Source organism: Puma concolor, chromosome D2 (genome assembly GCF_028749965.1).
Source record: "Puma concolor isolate L17-30 chromosome D2, mPumCon1.1.hap2, whole genome shotgun sequence".
Lineage (NCBI taxonomy): Eukaryota > Metazoa > Chordata > Mammalia > Carnivora > Felidae > Puma > Puma concolor.
In genome coordinates this window covers 16583878-16602587 of record NC_141677.1, presented here as the reverse complement: position 1 = coordinate 16602587, position 18710 = coordinate 16583878, and the positions used below count along the sequence as shown (strand labels likewise).

Sequence of the window (18710 nt, the reverse complement as noted above, 5' to 3'; positions counted from 1 at the left end):
CTTTCAGGAGTTTTATTTAAAAAAAAATTTTTTTTTAACGTTTATTTATTTTTGAGACAGAGAGAGACAGAGCATGAACGGGGGAGGGTCAGAGAGAGAGGGAGACACAGAATCGGAAGCAGGCTCCAGGGTCTGAGCCATCAGCCCAGAGCCCGACGCGGGGCTTGAACTCACAGACCGCGAGATTGTGACCTGAGCTGAAGTCGGACGCTTAACCGACTGAGCCACCCAGGCGCCCCTCTTTCAGGAGTTTTAAAAATGGTTTTCTGTGTGGAGGTCTTCCACATGTTTCTTTAAATTTATCCCTAAGTATTTTGAGTGTTAAAATCTTGTAAATGGCATTCTATAAAAATTCATAGACCACTTGCTGCTGATGCTTAGAAATGCAATTGCTTTTGTATATTGCCCTTGTATCCCGCAATCTTGCTAAATTCAGTGTGTGATATATTTTACTTAGTGCTTTACAGAATTTCATGTTTATTCTTGAAGCCACCTGTGATGCAGGTGTTAGTACAATCAGATTTTATAAGAAGTTTGCCCTGAAATTGCACATGCCTCTTTCTTTGCTCAAGGTCATGCAGGTTGGGTGACAGGAGGAATACGATTTGAATTGAGGTCTAGGCTGACTCCAACGGCTCGTCCCTTTCCATTTCTCTTTGACATTTGGATATTTGAATGGCATGATAGCATGTGGCTTCCCTGGATTTCACTCAGACACTTTTGTGTCATTGTGTTTCACAGGGACACGAATTGGTCAATGGAACGTTTACAGCAGACAAAACGAGAATAAGGCGATAAAGAGACTGGGGGTTTTCCTAGCAGAAGGAGGATAGTCAGTGTTTTCCCGGACTCCTCCACGGAAGACCATTCATGCAGTTGGATGCAGTTGCAAAGCTCAGCCCTCTTTCTCCGTACCGTTGGTGCGCCTTAGCTGTTGCTAAATCTTCCACATGTGGGGATGCTGTAAAACTTGTTTTCCCTCCTTCTCTCTTGCAATGTGCTGCAGGAAACCATTTCTGTACAGCCAAGGAGCTCACGGAGGAGATGAGATCACTAACATCAGAGAGGGAAGGGCTGGAGAGACTCCTCGACAAACTGCTGCTGCTGAGCTCCAGGAATGTCCAGAAGCTGGGAAGTGTGAAGGAAGACTACAGCAGACTGAGAAAGGAGCTGGACCAGGGGGAAACTGCCCACGGTAAGTAGTCACTGCCGCCTGGTGAAATATCTACGGTACCAATTGTATTGTGTGGTGGTAGTGTGACCATCCCCGTGAAGGGGGTCCTGGAGCACACGACACTTTTCCTGGAGGATCTATTTGGCAGGAGCCTTGGCGAATGGGATAGAATTACTTCTCACTTTTGTTTTGCTATTAGCAGGCGATGTCTTTTCTTTTTCTGTCTCACCCCCTCCCCCCCCCCCCGAATTTGCTAATGGCCTTGTGATTATTTAGAGCAATCCCTCCCTTGGCACAGGTCTTGAGAATTTTCTGTTTGACAATTATGTTCCTTTTGTTCCTTGGCTCAGTCTTCTGGCTTGCACAATCAGAGACGAAAGCAGGCTGACTCAGAAAACCGAATAAAGACCATGAAGTGGCTCTTCTATGTGTGAGGTTTTCTGAGAGCTTCTTTCCTCAGGAAGAATGATGTAGAAGAGGCCAGTGCTGCCCTAGCTGAAGTGTCTGCCTGTCAGAGGAGTTACTGTGTTCTTTGCTTGTGTTCTTTTCCTGTTCCGGTTGTTAAGAGCAACTGAGGTCACCTTGAGGTTGGTTCCCTGAGGGATGGTCTCAGAAGATGCTGGTTCAGTCCAAATTGATGAAGTGAAAAAGTGAAAACTTATTTCTTTAAAAAACATGTAAAGAATTTACAGTGGTTCAGTTTCTAATCGGAAGAATGAAATCACGAAAAATAAATTCAGATTTAAAATATGTTAGACGCTAGAACCTGTTTTTTCACTGGTAAAATGAGGAGAATAATATCTAGTTCAAAGGCTGATGAAGTCATGCAGATTAAATGAAGCAACTTCTAAAGATTTTGAGGGTGTGTGTGTGTGTGTGTGTGTATGTGTGTATGTGTGAGACTGCCCTTGCATTTCTTCTAGGGAGTAAAGGTTGCTGGAGGCCAGAGGTCATACATAGTATATCATGGTCCCTAAATAAATGTTGTTCACTAGAAAAATGAAAGACCTATCTACTAATAAATAGCTATATTTACAAAGTATGCTTATTTAAAAAGAAATAAGAAAAGAATGGGGATGTTAGGTAGCCACATTTGAAATATGGCTATTTGAAAATACTCCACAGATTGAAGTAAATGAAGACTTGTGCTTAAGACTGAATAAAGGGGCCTCCTGAGTGGCTCAGTCAGTAGTTAAGTTTCCAACTTTGGCTCAGGTCATGATCTCCTGGTTCATGCCTTTAAGCCCCTCATTGGGCTCAGTTACCGTTACTGTTACTTGTTACTGTTACTGTTGTGAAGGTGTTCTTTATGTTTTAGGGTTGGATTTTGCTGGATCAGCTATCCTTTTCCCTGTGCTTTAGACTGAAGCTAAGTTTTAACCAATCTGAGGTGACCTGGCTATTGGGTCAACCAAATTAATAATCTTGGGTCAGTAAGAGTAATGGGAGACAGATAAATAAATAAATCATAAATTCCATAGTAGATTGAAGCTTTTATCCATTGAAATGCAATAAAACTAGGCCAAAGTCCATTTTCTGTCTTTTGTTGGCTTTTGAGAGTTAAAATTTAGAGGGAGCTCTAAAAGTAGAGCTTTAAATATAGAGCAAATACAGAGGGCCAGTATGCACATGTGTGTATGTACTGTGAGCTGACTTTTTTATCCTTAGATAAAATATTTTAAAATAAGACTATTTAAGAAATGGGCAATATGTAGAATTCTTTTTTTATTTTTTTTTTATTTTTATTTAAAAAAAATTTTTTTTTCAACGTTTTTATTTATTTTTGGGACAGAGAGAGACAGAGCATGAACGGGGGAGGGTCAGAGAGAGAGGGAGACACAGAATCGGAAGCAGGCTCCAGGCTCCAAGCCATCAGCCCAGAGCCTGACGCGGGGCTCGAACTCACGGACCGCGAGATCGTGACCTGGCTGAAGCCGGACGCTTAACCGACTGCGCCACCCAGGCACCCCTAGAATTCTTAAAGCAGATTTTGATTTCTAGCTATAGTGGCACCCGGGAAAAAGTCAATTCGGATACCGATGAGCAACTCCATGATGGTCAGGGACCCAGGCTCTTCTATTCTGTCCATCCACACCCAGGATGTGTGGTCCAAGATGGCTGACACACACACACATGTCCAAGGCCAGCCAGGGGTTCTGTTTCTATAGCAAATGGAGAGTTTTGTTTGGTTTCGTGTTTTGTTTCGTTTTCTTTTGTTTTAAGGGAAAGAGAGAGGGAGAGTGAAGCAGGGGAGGGGGAGAGGGGGAGAGGGGGAGAGGGACAGAGAAAATCTCAAGCAGTCTCCATGCCCAGAGCAGAGTCCGACATGGGACTGGATTTCATGACCATGAGATCATGACCTGAACCCAAATCAAGAGTTGGATGCTTAGCCGACTAAGCCACCCAGGCACCCTGAGATTTGCAGTTTTAGGGAACAATTGGTATTCTGTCTCATACAGAGAAACTCTTATTGATGGAAAGTGCTTTGCTGATCAGTTACGATATTATTACATCTATGTCTCTGGCTAGACTGAGATCAAAGAAAAGCACTGTGATTAGTTTCATTTGTATTGTCTCAGTATCCAGGGTGGTGTCTTTGAAAATAGTAAATGTGCCATAAATTTTGGTCATTTACACGGGCCAGATGTTAAAATGAAACATACCTTTATTTCTTTTATTCCTTTACTCCTTTACTTTGAATTACAGACCCAGACCTTGGGTCTTCTTTTTTTTTTTTTTTTTTTTTTTTTTAATTCTTAAAATTCATTCTAATTTAGTGAGCACAGAGGTAAGTTTGTCTTTCATGGAAGATGCTTGAGTTGTCTGAGTGGGATTTTCAGATGGGGGTGTCAGCAGACAGAACAAGATGATGAAAAAGTACTGAAATGTGCCAGAGTCCTCAAAAGACAAAGAGAGACAGAAATCATCACTGAATCCATTGACTTTGTCTCGGTGACACATAGTCTCTGTGAAGAGATGCAAAGGCTGTGTGTTTTAACCTCTATCAGCTGTTCTTAAGACTTCGGGAGAACACGTTTGAATTCTGAGCAACTTTACAGTGAAATAGAATGGAAAGCTAAATCTATCTTTCAGCCCCTGAATACTTATGGAGATTAGCTATAAACCTTTAATTTTTATGGATTTTAATGTTTTGTTTTTTTTAAGGAGGGTAGGACAAAAAAATCAGTAACTTCTTTAGTTTGCCACACCTGCTTTTCAGAAAAAAGACAACCATGAGATTTATATAACTTTTTCCATCCCTTGTGTATAACTTGGTAATCTGTATTGTACTTTATTAATATTGTTGATTTCACACTATAACTCAGATATAAAGGAAGCAGACGTCAAGGGGAGAGATTTAATCACAGAATAATCAGGGCTAGAATTTTAAATAGGACATCATTAGCATGTTAATGAATTTTCCCATTTTATGCCAGCTGCCTGAATGGAAAAGATGTAGCTCAAAAATCTGGCAGGATCTGTGGCCCACTGAGCTGTCAGGAATTCGTGTAGAGGGTCCGTAAAGTACGTAAAGGAGTTTTCTGTGCGAGTATCAAATGGCAGGATTTCGTTTTTACTGGCAGTGATGGCTGGCTCTGTTCAGCTTTAACTCATTTGCCTTTCAATGAATAAGCACAAATGGAGGGCGGAGAAGGAGCAGTTTTTTAAGTGTAATAAAGTTGGAGTGCAGTCAATTTTTCAGTTATGGTTTGGGGCTGCTACAGGAGATCCCCCTTATCTGCAGTTTCGTTTTCCAGTGTTTCCGTTACCCACAGTCGACCCGAGTCAGGACAAAGATGATCCTTCTTCTGACGAATCATCAAAAGATCAGTAGTAGCCTAGGGGCGCCTGGGTGGCGCAGTCGGTTAAGCCTCCGGCTTCAGCCAGGTCACGATCTCGCGGTCCGTGGGTTCGAGCCCCGCGTCGGGCTCTGGGCTGATGGCTCAGAGCCTGGAGCCTGTTTCCGATCTGTGTCTCCCTCTCTCTCTGCCCCTCCCCCATTCATGCTCTGTCTCTCTCTGTCCCAAAAATAAAATAAAAACGTTGAAAAAAAAAAATTTAAGATCAGTAGTAGCCTAACCCTACATCACCACACCTACATCACTCCCCGACTTTATCTTATCATGTAGGCATTTTATCATTTCACATCGGCACAAGAAGGATGAGTGCAGGATAACAAGATGTTTTGAAAGAAAGAGTGAAACCACATTCACAAAACTTTTATTACAATATATCATTATAATTGATCTATTTTATTATTAGTTATTGTTGTTCATTACTTACATGCCTAATTTGTTTTTTTTTTTTAATGTTTATTTATTTGTTTTGAGAGAGAGAGAGAGTGTGCATGCGAACTAGGGAGGGGCAAAGAGAGAAGAAGAGAGAATCCCAAGCTGAAAGCAAGGAGCCTGACACGGGGCTTGATCCCACAAACTGTGAGATCATGACCTGAGCCAAGGCCAAGAGTTGGACGCTCAACTGACTGAGCCACCCAGGCGCCCCTTAATGTACCTAATTTGTAAATTAAAGTTTATCATAGGTATGTATTTATACTAAAAAACATAGTGTACATAGGGTTCAGTACTCTCCATGGTTTCAGGCATCCCCTGGGGGTCTTGGAATGCATCTTCTGTGGATAAGGGAAGACCACTGTACCTACCTTTTGCGTTAGATTAGGAAGGTCCTGTGTCCATGCTGACATGGTCCTGCCCTGATTTTTGGACTGCCTCATGATTTTTGACCTTGAAATAGCTGATGAAAGGAAGTGTGACATTCTCTAGTGAGATACTTGTTCCTTAAACTTTGAAGTCCACAAGTGAAGCTTCTTTTAGAAGTCACCTCACACCTAGTAAGAAAAGACTTTCAGTTTAGAGATCCTGTGCTTTACAAGTTCTGCATAAATAGGCAGTAATTCTCTCTCCACATTTATCCCATGTATTTAGAAGAAACTTTCAAGAAAAAATAGAACGGAAGAATTGAATTTGCATGCCTTTTGGGCGTGTGTCTGTATGGGGAGGAAATGGAGAATTGGAAAATGTACAAATAATGGAAGTATAAACAACACAACAACAAAAAAAATAGAATTTGAAAGTTGAGATGGAAGAAAATCCAATGACAAGTGTTAATTATTCTGGTTGAGAATATGATGTGATAAGGAGCTTCCTAGGAGCCAGAGCAAAAAAGACAATTGAAGAGTCATCTATCTATCTTCCTCAAAAGCAGCTTGAATCACAAGGTTTTCAGGAATGCAGAGTGGTGTTAAATTCTTAAAGGCTATTTTTTGGAGAGCAAACTGAAAAGTCCTCACGAACAGATTCATAACAAATGCAAAAGCATTCTTCATGTGGCTGTTATCAGCCACTCCTGGAAAAAAACCACAGGGGATGCCTTCAAAGGAAGACTTCACGGATAGACTGAAATAGACACATATCTTAGATCTGTGGGTGTGTACATGTTTCTCCACAAAAATTTTGATCCAATGTTTCAGCAAATCCTTAAAGGAACCATTCTAAGATCTCCCAAATTTTAAGAAACATGTTAAATTATAATAATTCCATGGGAGTGAATTAGGAAGGGCTCAGGCTAATTATGTTTAAGTATGGAAACTTTCAGTGATCTGACATGATTCAAACATGAGACTTCGAACCTAGAAGAGTGGCCAGAGATCATATTCTGTAAACTCACCAAATGTCACTTCTTCCCTCTGAGCTTTGATGAAGGTCTGCACAGTAGACAGCTTTACTCTCTTGAGGCCGGGACAGTGATCAAGCTTTTAATAACTGAGGACCAAGCTGTTTGTCTTGGAATCAGATATGGGCTGCAGGGTCTGTATGTGGAGGAACTGAGATTGTTATGTGGGGAATATTCAGTCTGTGTTTGCATTTGTAAATCAGAAATCTTTATTTAGGTTTTAAAACATAGAGAATATGAACTTAGGGAGAAAAGCTTCTTTTAAAAAATTTCATCATCTTTTTTTTGTCTGTTTTTTTTCCACGGGATGAAATTTTACATTTTTAATTGTTTATTGTTGATTAATCTTATTAATAAAATTATTATTTTATCAGGATCGCAGTTAAATACATATTTGCATTTTAAATTTCTCTCCTTTTTTTTTTCCTTATCTACTTCTATCATTGCATCTCTGTTGGTATTCCACTTTTGCCTGTGAATTTCTCTGGTTGAAATTTGCAATGAACTTCTTTCCTCTTTTATCAAAAAATTGTGATAATTCTTTTGGGAGGCCTCTACACCACAGTGTAAAAAGCCTGTGTTAGGATGTAGGAGGCCTCAGTTTAATCTCGCTTCTGTTGTTGGCTAATCATCTGTGCAACACTTGGCATAGAGAGGCATCACAACATGAGGTTTGATGAATGACTGATTTTTGGCTGATCTCTGCCTCTCAGTTCCTTCACGTATGCCAGTGTTTTCATCTATCCATGCGTCATTTCAGTAAGCATTTATTGAGCACTTACGTATGCCAGGCACTGTGGTAGGCCCTTGTGGTCCAGAGTGAATCCTGCAGTCCCTGAGGCCACTAAAGTCCCCATGTACTCTAGTCCCTTCTGATCTAGCATTCCCATGATCGCATCCATACTTTGTTCATTTTTTCCCTTGCTCTCCACTCTTTCTGATCTTCTCCTATTTCTACGTAATTTTTTAGAAGTCCTCACTTGTTACTTTTGCACCTGCGTCCCTGTTTGTTATCTACACTCCCTTCCCAATACTTCGGTCACATATCCCCTGGGTGGGAATGCAGTGATGAATTTAATTGTATTTCACACCCAATTGCAAGAGGCAGTTTTTTGATTTGCTACTTTGTTTGGAGTGGGAACGGGATTCTCCGTAATAGGGTGGGTGTGCGTGACGCTGAAGCATCTGGTGGATTGCTCTTGGCAATAGCGTCTTTCCTAGTCTTTCTCAATTTCATGTGGATTCTGGGCTTTCGATGACATTGGTGTGTGTGCACATGCTCCTACACTCCTGCTCCTACACTCCCTCCTGAAGATTAAGCTCAGAATGGGGAGTAGGTGGAGCGCCATGATTCCTAGAGGAGAGTCCGTTGGCTGCGGTTTGGGTGTGGTGTGGTGTGGTTGAGGGGTGATCTGTTGCATGAGACCTGTCATGTCCTGCAGAGTGCTTCCTGCTTCCTGTCTGGTGTCTTCTGTGCAAACTCTTCCCCCCACTCTCGTTTTTAAATGTCCGCAGGTGGGAGTGGTGCCACCCTCAGTTAACTGAACAACTTCAGCATTAGGTTACGATTTGAAAACAGATTGTTATTATTATGATGCTAGAACTTAGTTAGAATTAGTAGGACTCCATTCTAAGGGATTCGTAAAGGGGTTCATATTACCTTTTATATAGATGCTTACAGGTGTAAAATTGAGTTCTCTTAAGATTTCTTCTTCCTTGGCTCTTTGTTGTCTATCTTCAGCATGTATTTATTGGACCCCTTGCTGTGTGCACAGATTAACTATAGCTATTATGGATTTACTGTGTTCTTTCAAAGGAAGGAGTGGTCCCCTGGATGTTGTCAGTTTCTCTTCACTAATAAATGTGGATTACTTTTCATTTTGTTCTTTAAGCCCTTACTCTGTGCCAGGCAACTGAGCCAAGTCTTGACACATATTTAGCTGCCTAATTCTCTGGACAGTGTGTGGCCGGCCTCAGTCTAGTCTCCATTTTATAGTTGAAGACGCTGAGGCTTAGGGTGGGTCAGAGCCTTGTCCAGAGGCACAGGAACATGAAGGGTAGGGGCCAGGATTTGAATTTTTTGTCTGCAGTTTTATGTTTATTTGTTTGTGTGTGTGTGTGTATTTGTTTTTTTTATGTTGGTTTATATTCTTCATGAACTTGATTTCCAGCACGAGCTTCTCTATGCGTCCCTCAACCTCACTGCTCTACCTAAATGCTACACTCACAGTCATAACTATTAAGAACAAAGTCTAAAAGTCATCTCTTGGTAATGTTGAGTGCCCTGAAAAGATTTTTTTTCCCCACTTTTGAAATTTCTATGTATGTTCTCTGTATTTCATTCCTGAAATGATGATATCTGCAACTTCCCTGACACCAGATGGATCATTTCACTTGATAGGAGGTTCTGTAGCTTATCATTGTTATGAAAACAACATATTTTGTATTACAACCAAAGCCTTTGTTGTCGAAGGGTGACTAAAAGGAACCTAGCATACCACAGCTGATTGGAAAAAAAAGTTGAACTGTAACAATTTAATTGGATGCATATTTGTTAACTTCAAACCGCTGTTTGATATTTTTTCAAAGACCTGTGGATAGTTATGTTTCCTATTCTAAACTCCTTAGATGCCAGTGTTTTCCTTTGTGTTCTTATAAGTACGGGCATTAACAAGTAGGTCGGCATACTCTCCAGAGGTTCTGGTATCACAAGCCCAGCTTGTCTACGAATTGACGAATGGGTCATCCTACTGACTACACGGAATTCAACTTGCAGAATGTGATAGTCCTCTTTTTAAGCTTCTTGGAGTGAGTTTCTAAACTTTAAATAAAACATTTAAAATATTCTACAATTCAGGGCTTTGAGGAACTAAGACTGGTTGTTTTCACTGAATCCAATCTTGTGAGGTTTCCCAGAATTCAGTGCTGTTGGTGCTGTGATATCTTTTGTGCTGTCACAGTTTTTTTCAGTTATTAATTTTGTACGAAATATCATGTTTTCCTCGTGGACGTTGCCCTGAGTTAGGGCCTCCTGCCATTTCCCTTGGGTGCTTCCTTTTCTTTGAAACTGCCACATATTTAGCAACCCAAGAGAGACAATACTTGAGAGGCCATTCTTTGTTGTCACTTTGATTTTTCAGGTTTTCTTAGCTCTCGTAAAGGAGAAAAGATGTGCCGATAAATGTTTTCCTTCCCTGTTTTGCTGCACCAATTTTTGCGGCCCTGGGCCCACCACACTTTTGCATTTGGGGGGTAGCCATCGTGTCCCATCCACTTTCCCTCCAGATTTTTACACAACTGGGGAGAGTTGGATCACCATAGGGGTGGGCAATCCTAAACTGATGCACTGAAATTTAATATTTATAGAGTGACAGAAACCATCAAGAGTTGCTTAAAGACATACTGACTTGACATCATCAAAAATTTATAAACCAGCTATGCTTGTATTTTGCACGCTCACATAGTTATAATGTGATGGTATTTTTGTCTTGATGTTATACTTTCCAAAGTCTTGATAACTCATTAGCAACTGATAGCATACTTTGCTTTTAGATTTAATTATAACCGAGCTTTGTAATTCTCCTTTTATTTACCAAAATGATGTTAAACTTCTGGTTATTTTAGCCTATTTTGAATGTCTCTCTTTTTTTGTATGTGTTACTGTGGCTGCTTTATACTTCATGGATCCCCAGATATTATACTACCTTTCCCTAAGAAAGAACCGAATGCAAATATACTGTGATTTCAGGGTGTGCTTAATGAAAGGAAGCTTGGTCTTGCTCAGACAAGGTGACTGTAGTGTTGAGGCTTCTTTTTAACTCTGTGTGACCCAGCGTTTGACTTTGGTCCACATGTCCCAGTTGTATTAGCAAGACAGAGCACTAGAATTTGGCAAAAGTCTGCCTTTCGCCCAACCCCATTTTTCCCCCCAGAGACTGAGGAACAGCAGGGGCTGAATACCAAATTCCATGTCTGCCCTGAGAAGGTCACCAAATGCTGAAATTCCTTAGTCGTCTGCAGTTTCCTAGGAACACCTCAAACTTTGGAGGCAAAGTCATTTCCTCTATGCATTATACAAGAATCCTCTGAAGTTCAAGCTTATCAGAGTCCTGGGGTTACTCTAGTGGCTTAAATTTTAAAAAAAAATTTATGCCACAAAATAGCATAAATAAAGCACATTTTCAAAGCTGAACAAAAAATGTCCATTATACATACAACTTCTGTAACAGAGCTCCTGGTGTCATTTTTAGTGTCCCTCCCCTCCCCACCTCCCAACTGCCACCCCCCCACCCCCAGTGCCTAGGGCACATGCATACTTTTTGCACTGTGTGTCCTCTCCCTGCCCTTAGCCTTATATGGCAATAATGAAAGCGTTATATCACTCAAGCCTCGCACCTGTATGTTGCGATAAATTTGTCATTCCCATTCTGCAGATGTGGACACTGAGGCTCAGTGAGCTCAGGGAGTTGTAGATGGGAAGCAAAGAGCTAGAATGGGACTCAGACCTTCTGGCCCCAGAGCCATCCTCCTCATCACACACTTACATTTCCCTGTTGTTACATAGCATTCCAGTTTATTATTTGTGATCTCTATAGCATTCCAAGACTCAGTATACCATGATTTGCTTAATCATCCCTTATTTTGATGTGTTTCATGATCATTTTTATGAGTTCTTTTCTAAAGATAAAGTGCCAGATCGGCATTACTGGACCAACGAGCATAATCATCCTCATGGTATGTGTTACATGCTGCAAATTGACTTTCAGAAGAATTACACCAGTGTAATCGATGTTCCCATCCTATCCGTTCCCATCCTGGGTGTTATTTCTTAAAGGTTATTAGTATAACAATAATTAGATAGTATTTAGTTCATGCCTTCTTTTTGCATTTATTTGACCAGCTGCAAGGCTGAACTCACTTCTTTTTGGGCCTTTGTAATTTTTCTTTATAGTTTATTGTCCATGTGTTTGCCTGTTTGGGGGGATGGGGAGGGGAAGGGAACTTGATGATTTCCTCATCTTTATAGAATATGGTTATTCTAATTTTTTTTCCTTTGTGTATGTGCATGTGTGTGAAATTAACCCCTTACCATAATTAGTAACAGACCAAGAAAAGACATTTTTGTAAACAATGATAACAAGCTGAGATGGCAGTTTAGAATAAATTCTGAAACTTCTTAAGGCATCAGGGTGCAAATAATGTAACAAACAGTGGCATAGACAGGTCTTCCCCAGGAAAAGCGTGCTGTCTCCACTCTGTGCATTAATATTCATTGGGCCTGGCCTTTCAAACAAATGTGACATCTTGGGAAGTCCCGCATTTGGGGGCCATAATGAACTGGCTTCACTGTTTACAATAAATCTAGGGAAGGAATTGTTTTTCGTGTGCACATCCATGAAAATGCAGCAGCCGGGAGAGGTGTGCGGCTCTCTACCCACTGCCTACATCCTTCTGCATGACGCAGCTCGTGTTTAGTGCCTCGCTGTCTTTGGCTTTTTTTTTTTTTTTTTTTTTAATTTTCTCGTTTTCTCGAATAGGTCCATTAGAAAAACAGCTCCTGCCTGTCGGAATTTTTTCTTCGAAAGCATGCTGTTATTTCATAGACGGAAGGAGGGTGTCTATTTATAATGTGTGTGTGTGTGTGTGTGTGGCCTCTGAAGCAGCAGTTTGAGGGAGAGTGCTGAAGAATATGATAGGAAAAGGACATCCCTGTCTTGGAAGAATGCCAGAAGGGGTGACCTTTTAAATTGTCACCAGCTTTTCGTAGAGGGCTGTTGGGTTTGCCACGGCTCCCTCTCCTTCTCTCCACAAGGAGCAGCGCTGGGCGCTAAGTCGAAGATCCCTTTCGGTGCATGATGTGGAATCATCATAAAGTACTATGATTCGGGCTTCATGAAGGCACCTTCTTGCCTGTTGCAGCTGTTGGGCATCAGACTTCTCCCACCACTCAGACTGCCGCGTCTTCCCGCGGCTTTCTGCTGCCCCGCCTCGGCTTCCACATGCTTCTCTGGTTTCCTTCCAACACCTCCAGAATGCCTGTATCCACCATGCGCCCACTCCCTACATTCCTTCTAAGCTACACCCTGCCAGCTCCCTCGGACCCTCCGAACTGCCCACGATCTCTGTGTGCTCTGAGTGAAGTATATACAGCCTCCCCACCATCTCCCCAGGAGTGGATCCCTATGACATCTGTGTCGGGATGCCCTCTCACCGCCGAATGCACTGACTCTCCTGTGTGTACATTCCGTGTCCTCCTTGAGCCCATGTTTAAAATCAAAGCCCTCTTGTTCTCACCCTGCTTGGATCTTGGCCTAAAACTGTGAAGGTGATCATTATCCCTCTCTTAATGTTCTGTGATTATTCATTTGGTTTTGCCATGTTTAATGGAATATTTAATAGCATCTATGCAGAAGCCTGAAGACTATAAATAAATACTGTCTTTGGTCTTGAAAGGGTTTTATACAATATAAAATTTAGAGCACATTTTTTCTCAGGAGCCCTGACATTAATATTCATCATGAGCCCCAAAGTAGAAGCTATTCTATTTTAGCATAATGAAGTTTACCATATGTTTCAAAGTTACTTGCCATTGTGCTTCTCATAATGACAATTAGAAAGGTCATTTTGTCTTGCCAGGTTCTGTTAGATATATAAAGCAGCTCATGGCTGTCAGCGTGAGACGTATGAGGACACTTGTGTGCAAATACAAGGGGAAGACATGATTCTTCTTATCCCAAAGTGTAGCTGTTTGCATCTAAGTACCAAACGTGGAACATGCTAGTCTTTGGCTGGACATAGAAATTGAGACTTCCAAAGCAAATTCTCTGTGTTCTCAATGACTAAATTATATGAGGCTTCCCCCCGCCCTCCCTGCCACTTCCATTAAGCACGATGTGATGGGGCCTCTAAAACATTAGAGAAATTTGACATTAAGATACTGGTTTGTTTCTGATCTTTTTTCTGCCTTATTAAAAAAAAATTATTTATCGGCATTAAAGTATGGGAGCAGTATTGTATTTAATTCTCCACATCTGGACTTTGATGACAGACTAGGGAGAAGATGAGGAGGTGGCCATGAATCAGGGTAATAGGTTTCCTATGGAGCTTATAGAGGGATAAATCTATGTTAGCATTGAAACAGGTGATTCATGGAGGGGAGGGTCTCAGGAGCTGATGCCAGAGGAAAATGGTTCTTATTCTGGTTCGAGAATAGCAAATTAGGTTGCCATAGTTGAAATATTAATATATCTCTATCTATAAATTCCCCTTCATTTCCTTTCTTCCTTCCCTCGCTCTTTCTTCCTTTCTTCCCTCCCTCCTTCTTCCCTTCTTCCCTTCCTTCCCTCCCCCTACCTCCCTTCCTTCCCTCCCTTCTTCCTGTTCTTTCCTCCTAACTTCCTCTCTCTTTTCTTTTTCCTTCCTCCCCTCCTTCCTTCCTCCCTCCCCTCCCCCTCCCCCTCCCCTCTCCCTCTCCCTCTCCTCGCCCCTCCCTCCCTTCACTTTCCTTCCCTCCCTTTGTCTCCAAGTTTCTTTGCCTGAATTATGACAGGCCAGACTTCTGTATTCAAGTCTTTAGAATTACAAACATTTATCGATAGATAGGAAAGACAAGTAAGGACATGTTGGATTCATTAACACAAGCACATGGTCTCCATTGTTTTAAAATTCCTTACTTGGGAGAATACTGGAGAAGATTCCATAGCCCATGAAACCTCTGATTGTTGCCATTTGATACTATTAAATGCCTCAGTGTAAAAAATTAACCTGTTTATTCCACATATATTCAAGAATGCACAGTGTGGAGAGCTGCCCCCTCCAAGCCTTTGGGGTTGAGCTGCACACCATCTTTCTGGAATGTTTTTTGTGGTCAGATTTGCCAGAGACACAGAATTAGTCCACATCCCCCGAGGTGCTTTCCAGGCTAATGAATTGATTTTAATTATTTTTACTGTTAAAAATGATCATTAAAAAAAAAAGTTTTATTCTTTTTTTTCTCTTTTTCGAGAGAGAGAGAGGGAGACAGAGTTCGAAGAGAAGAGGGGTGGAGAGAAAGGGAGATATAGAATCCGAAGCAGGCTCCAGGCTCTGAGCTGTCAGCACAGAGCCCGACGTGGGGCTCGAACTCATGAACTGCGAACTGCGAGATCATGACCCAGGCAGATGTCAGATGCTTGACTGACTGAGCCACCCAAGCATCCCTAAAAATGATCATTCTTAATTGAGAGTGCTAGAAAGGAATAAACAGTTTTAATTGTCCTCTTCCACATAAATGAAAAAAAACACAATGCTTATGTAAATAAGGAAGAAGGTGGTAGCATGAATATGAAAAGGGCTTCTGTCTCCTTCCATCTTTTTTTCCTGTTTGACCTAAAGCTGTTAACCTTGGGTGAGTGTCCCCGTTGTGATCTTGTATTATATCTTAAATGCTGTATATGCTGATGGGGGTGGATGTCTGAGTCTGTCTCAGGACATGTAAGATTGTGTAATGGCCTTTTTTTTTATTGTACATTTGACTCCTATATAATGCCCTTATGTGGCTGGATTTTGCAAGACTATCACCTCCTGGGTTTTTAAATTTTTTTTTTTATTTTTGAGAGACAGAGAGAGAGAGAGAGAGGGCCAGCATGAGTGGGGGAGGGCAGAGAGAGGGGGAGACACAGAATCCGAAGCAGGCTCCAGGCTCTGAGCTGTCAGCACAGAGCCCGACGCAGAGCTCGAACTCAGGAACCACGGGACCATGACCTGAGCTGAAGTGGACGCTTAACCCACTGAGCCACCCCGGTGTCCCAGTCAGCTCTTGCTTAAAGGTCCTGGCAGTACTGATTCTTGCAGGACCTGGCCGGTGTCTCTCACTCCGAGGCCTTAGCTGGCACTCGACACCACAAGGGGTTTGAGCACCTTCTAGGTACCAGGCACAGGGAAAGAAGGCTGGAAAGGTCTGGATCTTTGCTTGTAGTCATTGACTGGCGAGGGAGGCATACACAGCAAACAGGATACTGTGTGGGGAGGGTGAAATAAACAAAGGTGAAGACAGCAGGGAGGAGGACAGCTGAGTGTGCCCTGAAAAGACCCTGGGCAGCCTCACTGAGAAGGCAGAGTGGGGCTGTGGCTTGTAGGTGGACGAGGGTGGAGGTGCCAGAGGCCTCTAGGCTGGAGGACAGCCCGGCTTAGAGGTCAGGGGCGCATGGCACGTTTGGGGCATGATGGGACCAGGGACCTGGCCCCAGCCCTGCCACATAGCTGCTGTGTGACTTTGGGTAAGTTTCCCGATCTCTCTGAGCACTGGTTTCCTCCTCTGTAACAGAAATGTGACCACCTTTCTGTGATTACACAGAGCTGTCAGAGGATGAAATGAGGTAACACACGGGACAGACTTAGCTTGGACCCCTGGCTTATAATAAGGACTCAGTTAAACTCACTTAGCACTGTTATCGATCCGGTCTGATAATGGGTCCAATGATAAGGGTCCCAGAGTGGGAAGGATAGAGCGTGAGGCTGAAGAAGTGGGGAAGAGTCAGACCCTGAGATGTCTTTTTGCCATGCTGGAGTTGTCAAGGTTTTCTGAAGGTGGTGGTTAGTCATTGAAGAAACTTGGTGCTGTGACCTTAACTTCCCCTGAACATTCTTATCTTACAAAATAGATGATTAGGTACAATCTTATACAAATGTGTGTGTCTCTCTTAAAAATGTAACATTGCACGCCTATTATGGCTAGATGAAAACAATACTGATAATGTGGGGTGCCTGGGTGGCTCAGTTGGTTGAGCATCTGACTTGATTTCAGCTCAGGTCATGATCCAAGTGATGAGGGAGCATAAGGGAGGCTGAGGGCAAAATACAAGCTAGCACACCCTCCCCATCCCGGGTGGGATGCGTGTGATATTCCTCAGGCACTCCTGGCTGCCCGAGGACAAAGGAAAGAAAAGAAAAGAAAACAAATGGCTAACTGATAGAGATCACAGTCCTGTAGGATGAGTGTCTTCATCAGTTTGTAAATATCTTAGTAAATTACAAGAAAAAAGCAGTCTTATCAATAGCCTAATCTCCAGAAATCTGTGGACTCCGTTTCCTGTAACCCCAACATCACCCCTCCATAGTGATACGGGGAACAAAGGCAAGAAGGAAATGGTAGGTAAAATTCAATTTCCTTATAACCTGTAGCCCGTTAATGGATATTTGAGGCAGACAGAGTAAAACTTTCTCTGGGAACTCCCCACTGTCTTAATGTTTTGCTAGAGGGAAAAACAACCTCAGCTTGAAGATAGCAGGCCTCAGATAACTTAGCAGTCCTCTTTAGCATATCAAAGTCCCTCTGGAGGCCTCTCTTTTGACTTTATGTCCCCAACTCCATAGTATAAATCCAACCGTTCTTCACAAGCCCTGTGCAGCTCTTTCTGCCCAAGGGTCCTGTCCCAGTGCTTTAATAAAGTCACCTTTTTGCACCAAAGACATCTTCAAGAATTCTTTCTTGGCCGTCGGTTCTGGACCCCCCCCCCCCCACCATTACCCCAAAACCCCATCACAAGGGAGGTAGAATAGAGCCCTGCATCGGACTTCATGCTGGTGTGGAGCCTGCTTGGTATTCTCTCTCTCTCTCTCTCTCTCTCTCTCTCTCTCTCTCTCCCTGTGCCCCTCTCCCCTGCTCACGTTCTCTCTCTTTCTCAAAAAAAAAAAAAAAAAAATACTGATAATGTCTAGTGTTGATGTGAAGGTGAAACAGCTAGGTTTCTCATAGCTTGCTGGTGGGATATAAATGTAGAGTCATTCTGGCAGAACAGTTTGGCAGTTTCTTATAAACTTAAACATTGCACTTGCCATGGTGACCCAGCAATTCCATGTCTGGATATTTATTTATCCTATAGAAATAGTTATGTCTGCACAAAAATGTGTCGTGAGTGTTTATGGCACCATGATTAATAATCACCCATAACTGGAAAAGCCCAGTGTCCTTCAATGGCTGAATGAAATAGCAAGGTGTTGTGCATCCACATGGTAGAATACTACTCAGCAATAAAAAAGATCAATTATTTAATACTATGCACAACTTGGATGCATCTCAAATGCATTATGCTGAGTCAAAGAAGACAGATACAAAACTTTATCCTGCATGACTCAATTTATTTAACACTGTACAAAAGGCAGACCCCTAGGGATGGGGTTGCAGAGTTGGGGGAGAGTCTGACTACAAAAGGCAGCTTGAAGGAATTCCTCGGGAGTATTGGGATTTCTGTATCCTGTTTGTGGTGCTGGTTACAAAATCCATCCATGGTATTAAAACCCATACAGCTATATACCAGGGGAAAAAAAAAAAAGTAGGGGCATGTGAGTGGCTCAGTTGATTAAGCACCCAACTCTTGGTTTTGGCTCAGGTCATGATTGCATGCTTCCTGAGATCCAACCCTGCATCAGGCTCTGCTCTGACAGTGCAGAGCCTGCTTGGGATTCTCTCTTTGCCCCTCTGCCCCTCCCCTGCTCATGTTCACTATCTCTCTCAAAATAAATCAATAAACTTTTTTAAAAAAGTAAATTTTACTGCATTACATGAAAAAAAAAGTTTAAAAAACTCTTAAATTTATAGCTCATTTCTTGCATGCATTAACTGTTTGATCTCATTTAAGCCTCCAACAGCCCTAAAGGTTGATGTTACTATTTTATCTATTATATTATCCACTGTTGTTATTATTTTTTTTATTTTTTTCAACGTTTTTATTTATTTTTGGGACAGAGAGAGACAGAGCATGAATGGGGGAGGGGCAGAGAGAGAGGGAGGCACAGAATCGGAAACAGGCTCCAGGCTCCGAGCCATCCGCCCAGAGCCTGACGCGGGGCTCGAACTCACAGACCG

At 42.2% G+C, this 18710-nt stretch overlaps 1 protein-coding gene across 3 annotated transcripts in view; it reads left to right on the top strand.

The window, feature by feature from the left end:
• Positions 1-18710, top strand: part of DISC1 (DISC1 scaffold protein) — a 351679-nt gene that overhangs the window by 154028 nt on the left and 178941 nt on the right. For all 3 annotated transcript variants that reach the window (XM_086679680.1, XM_086679681.1, XM_086679682.1), the window contains exon 10: positions 1007-1195. In XM_086679680.1, coding sequence (XP_086535806.1) covers positions 1007-1195 — 189 coding nt within the window. The remainder of the gene's footprint in view (positions 1-1006; positions 1196-18710) is intronic.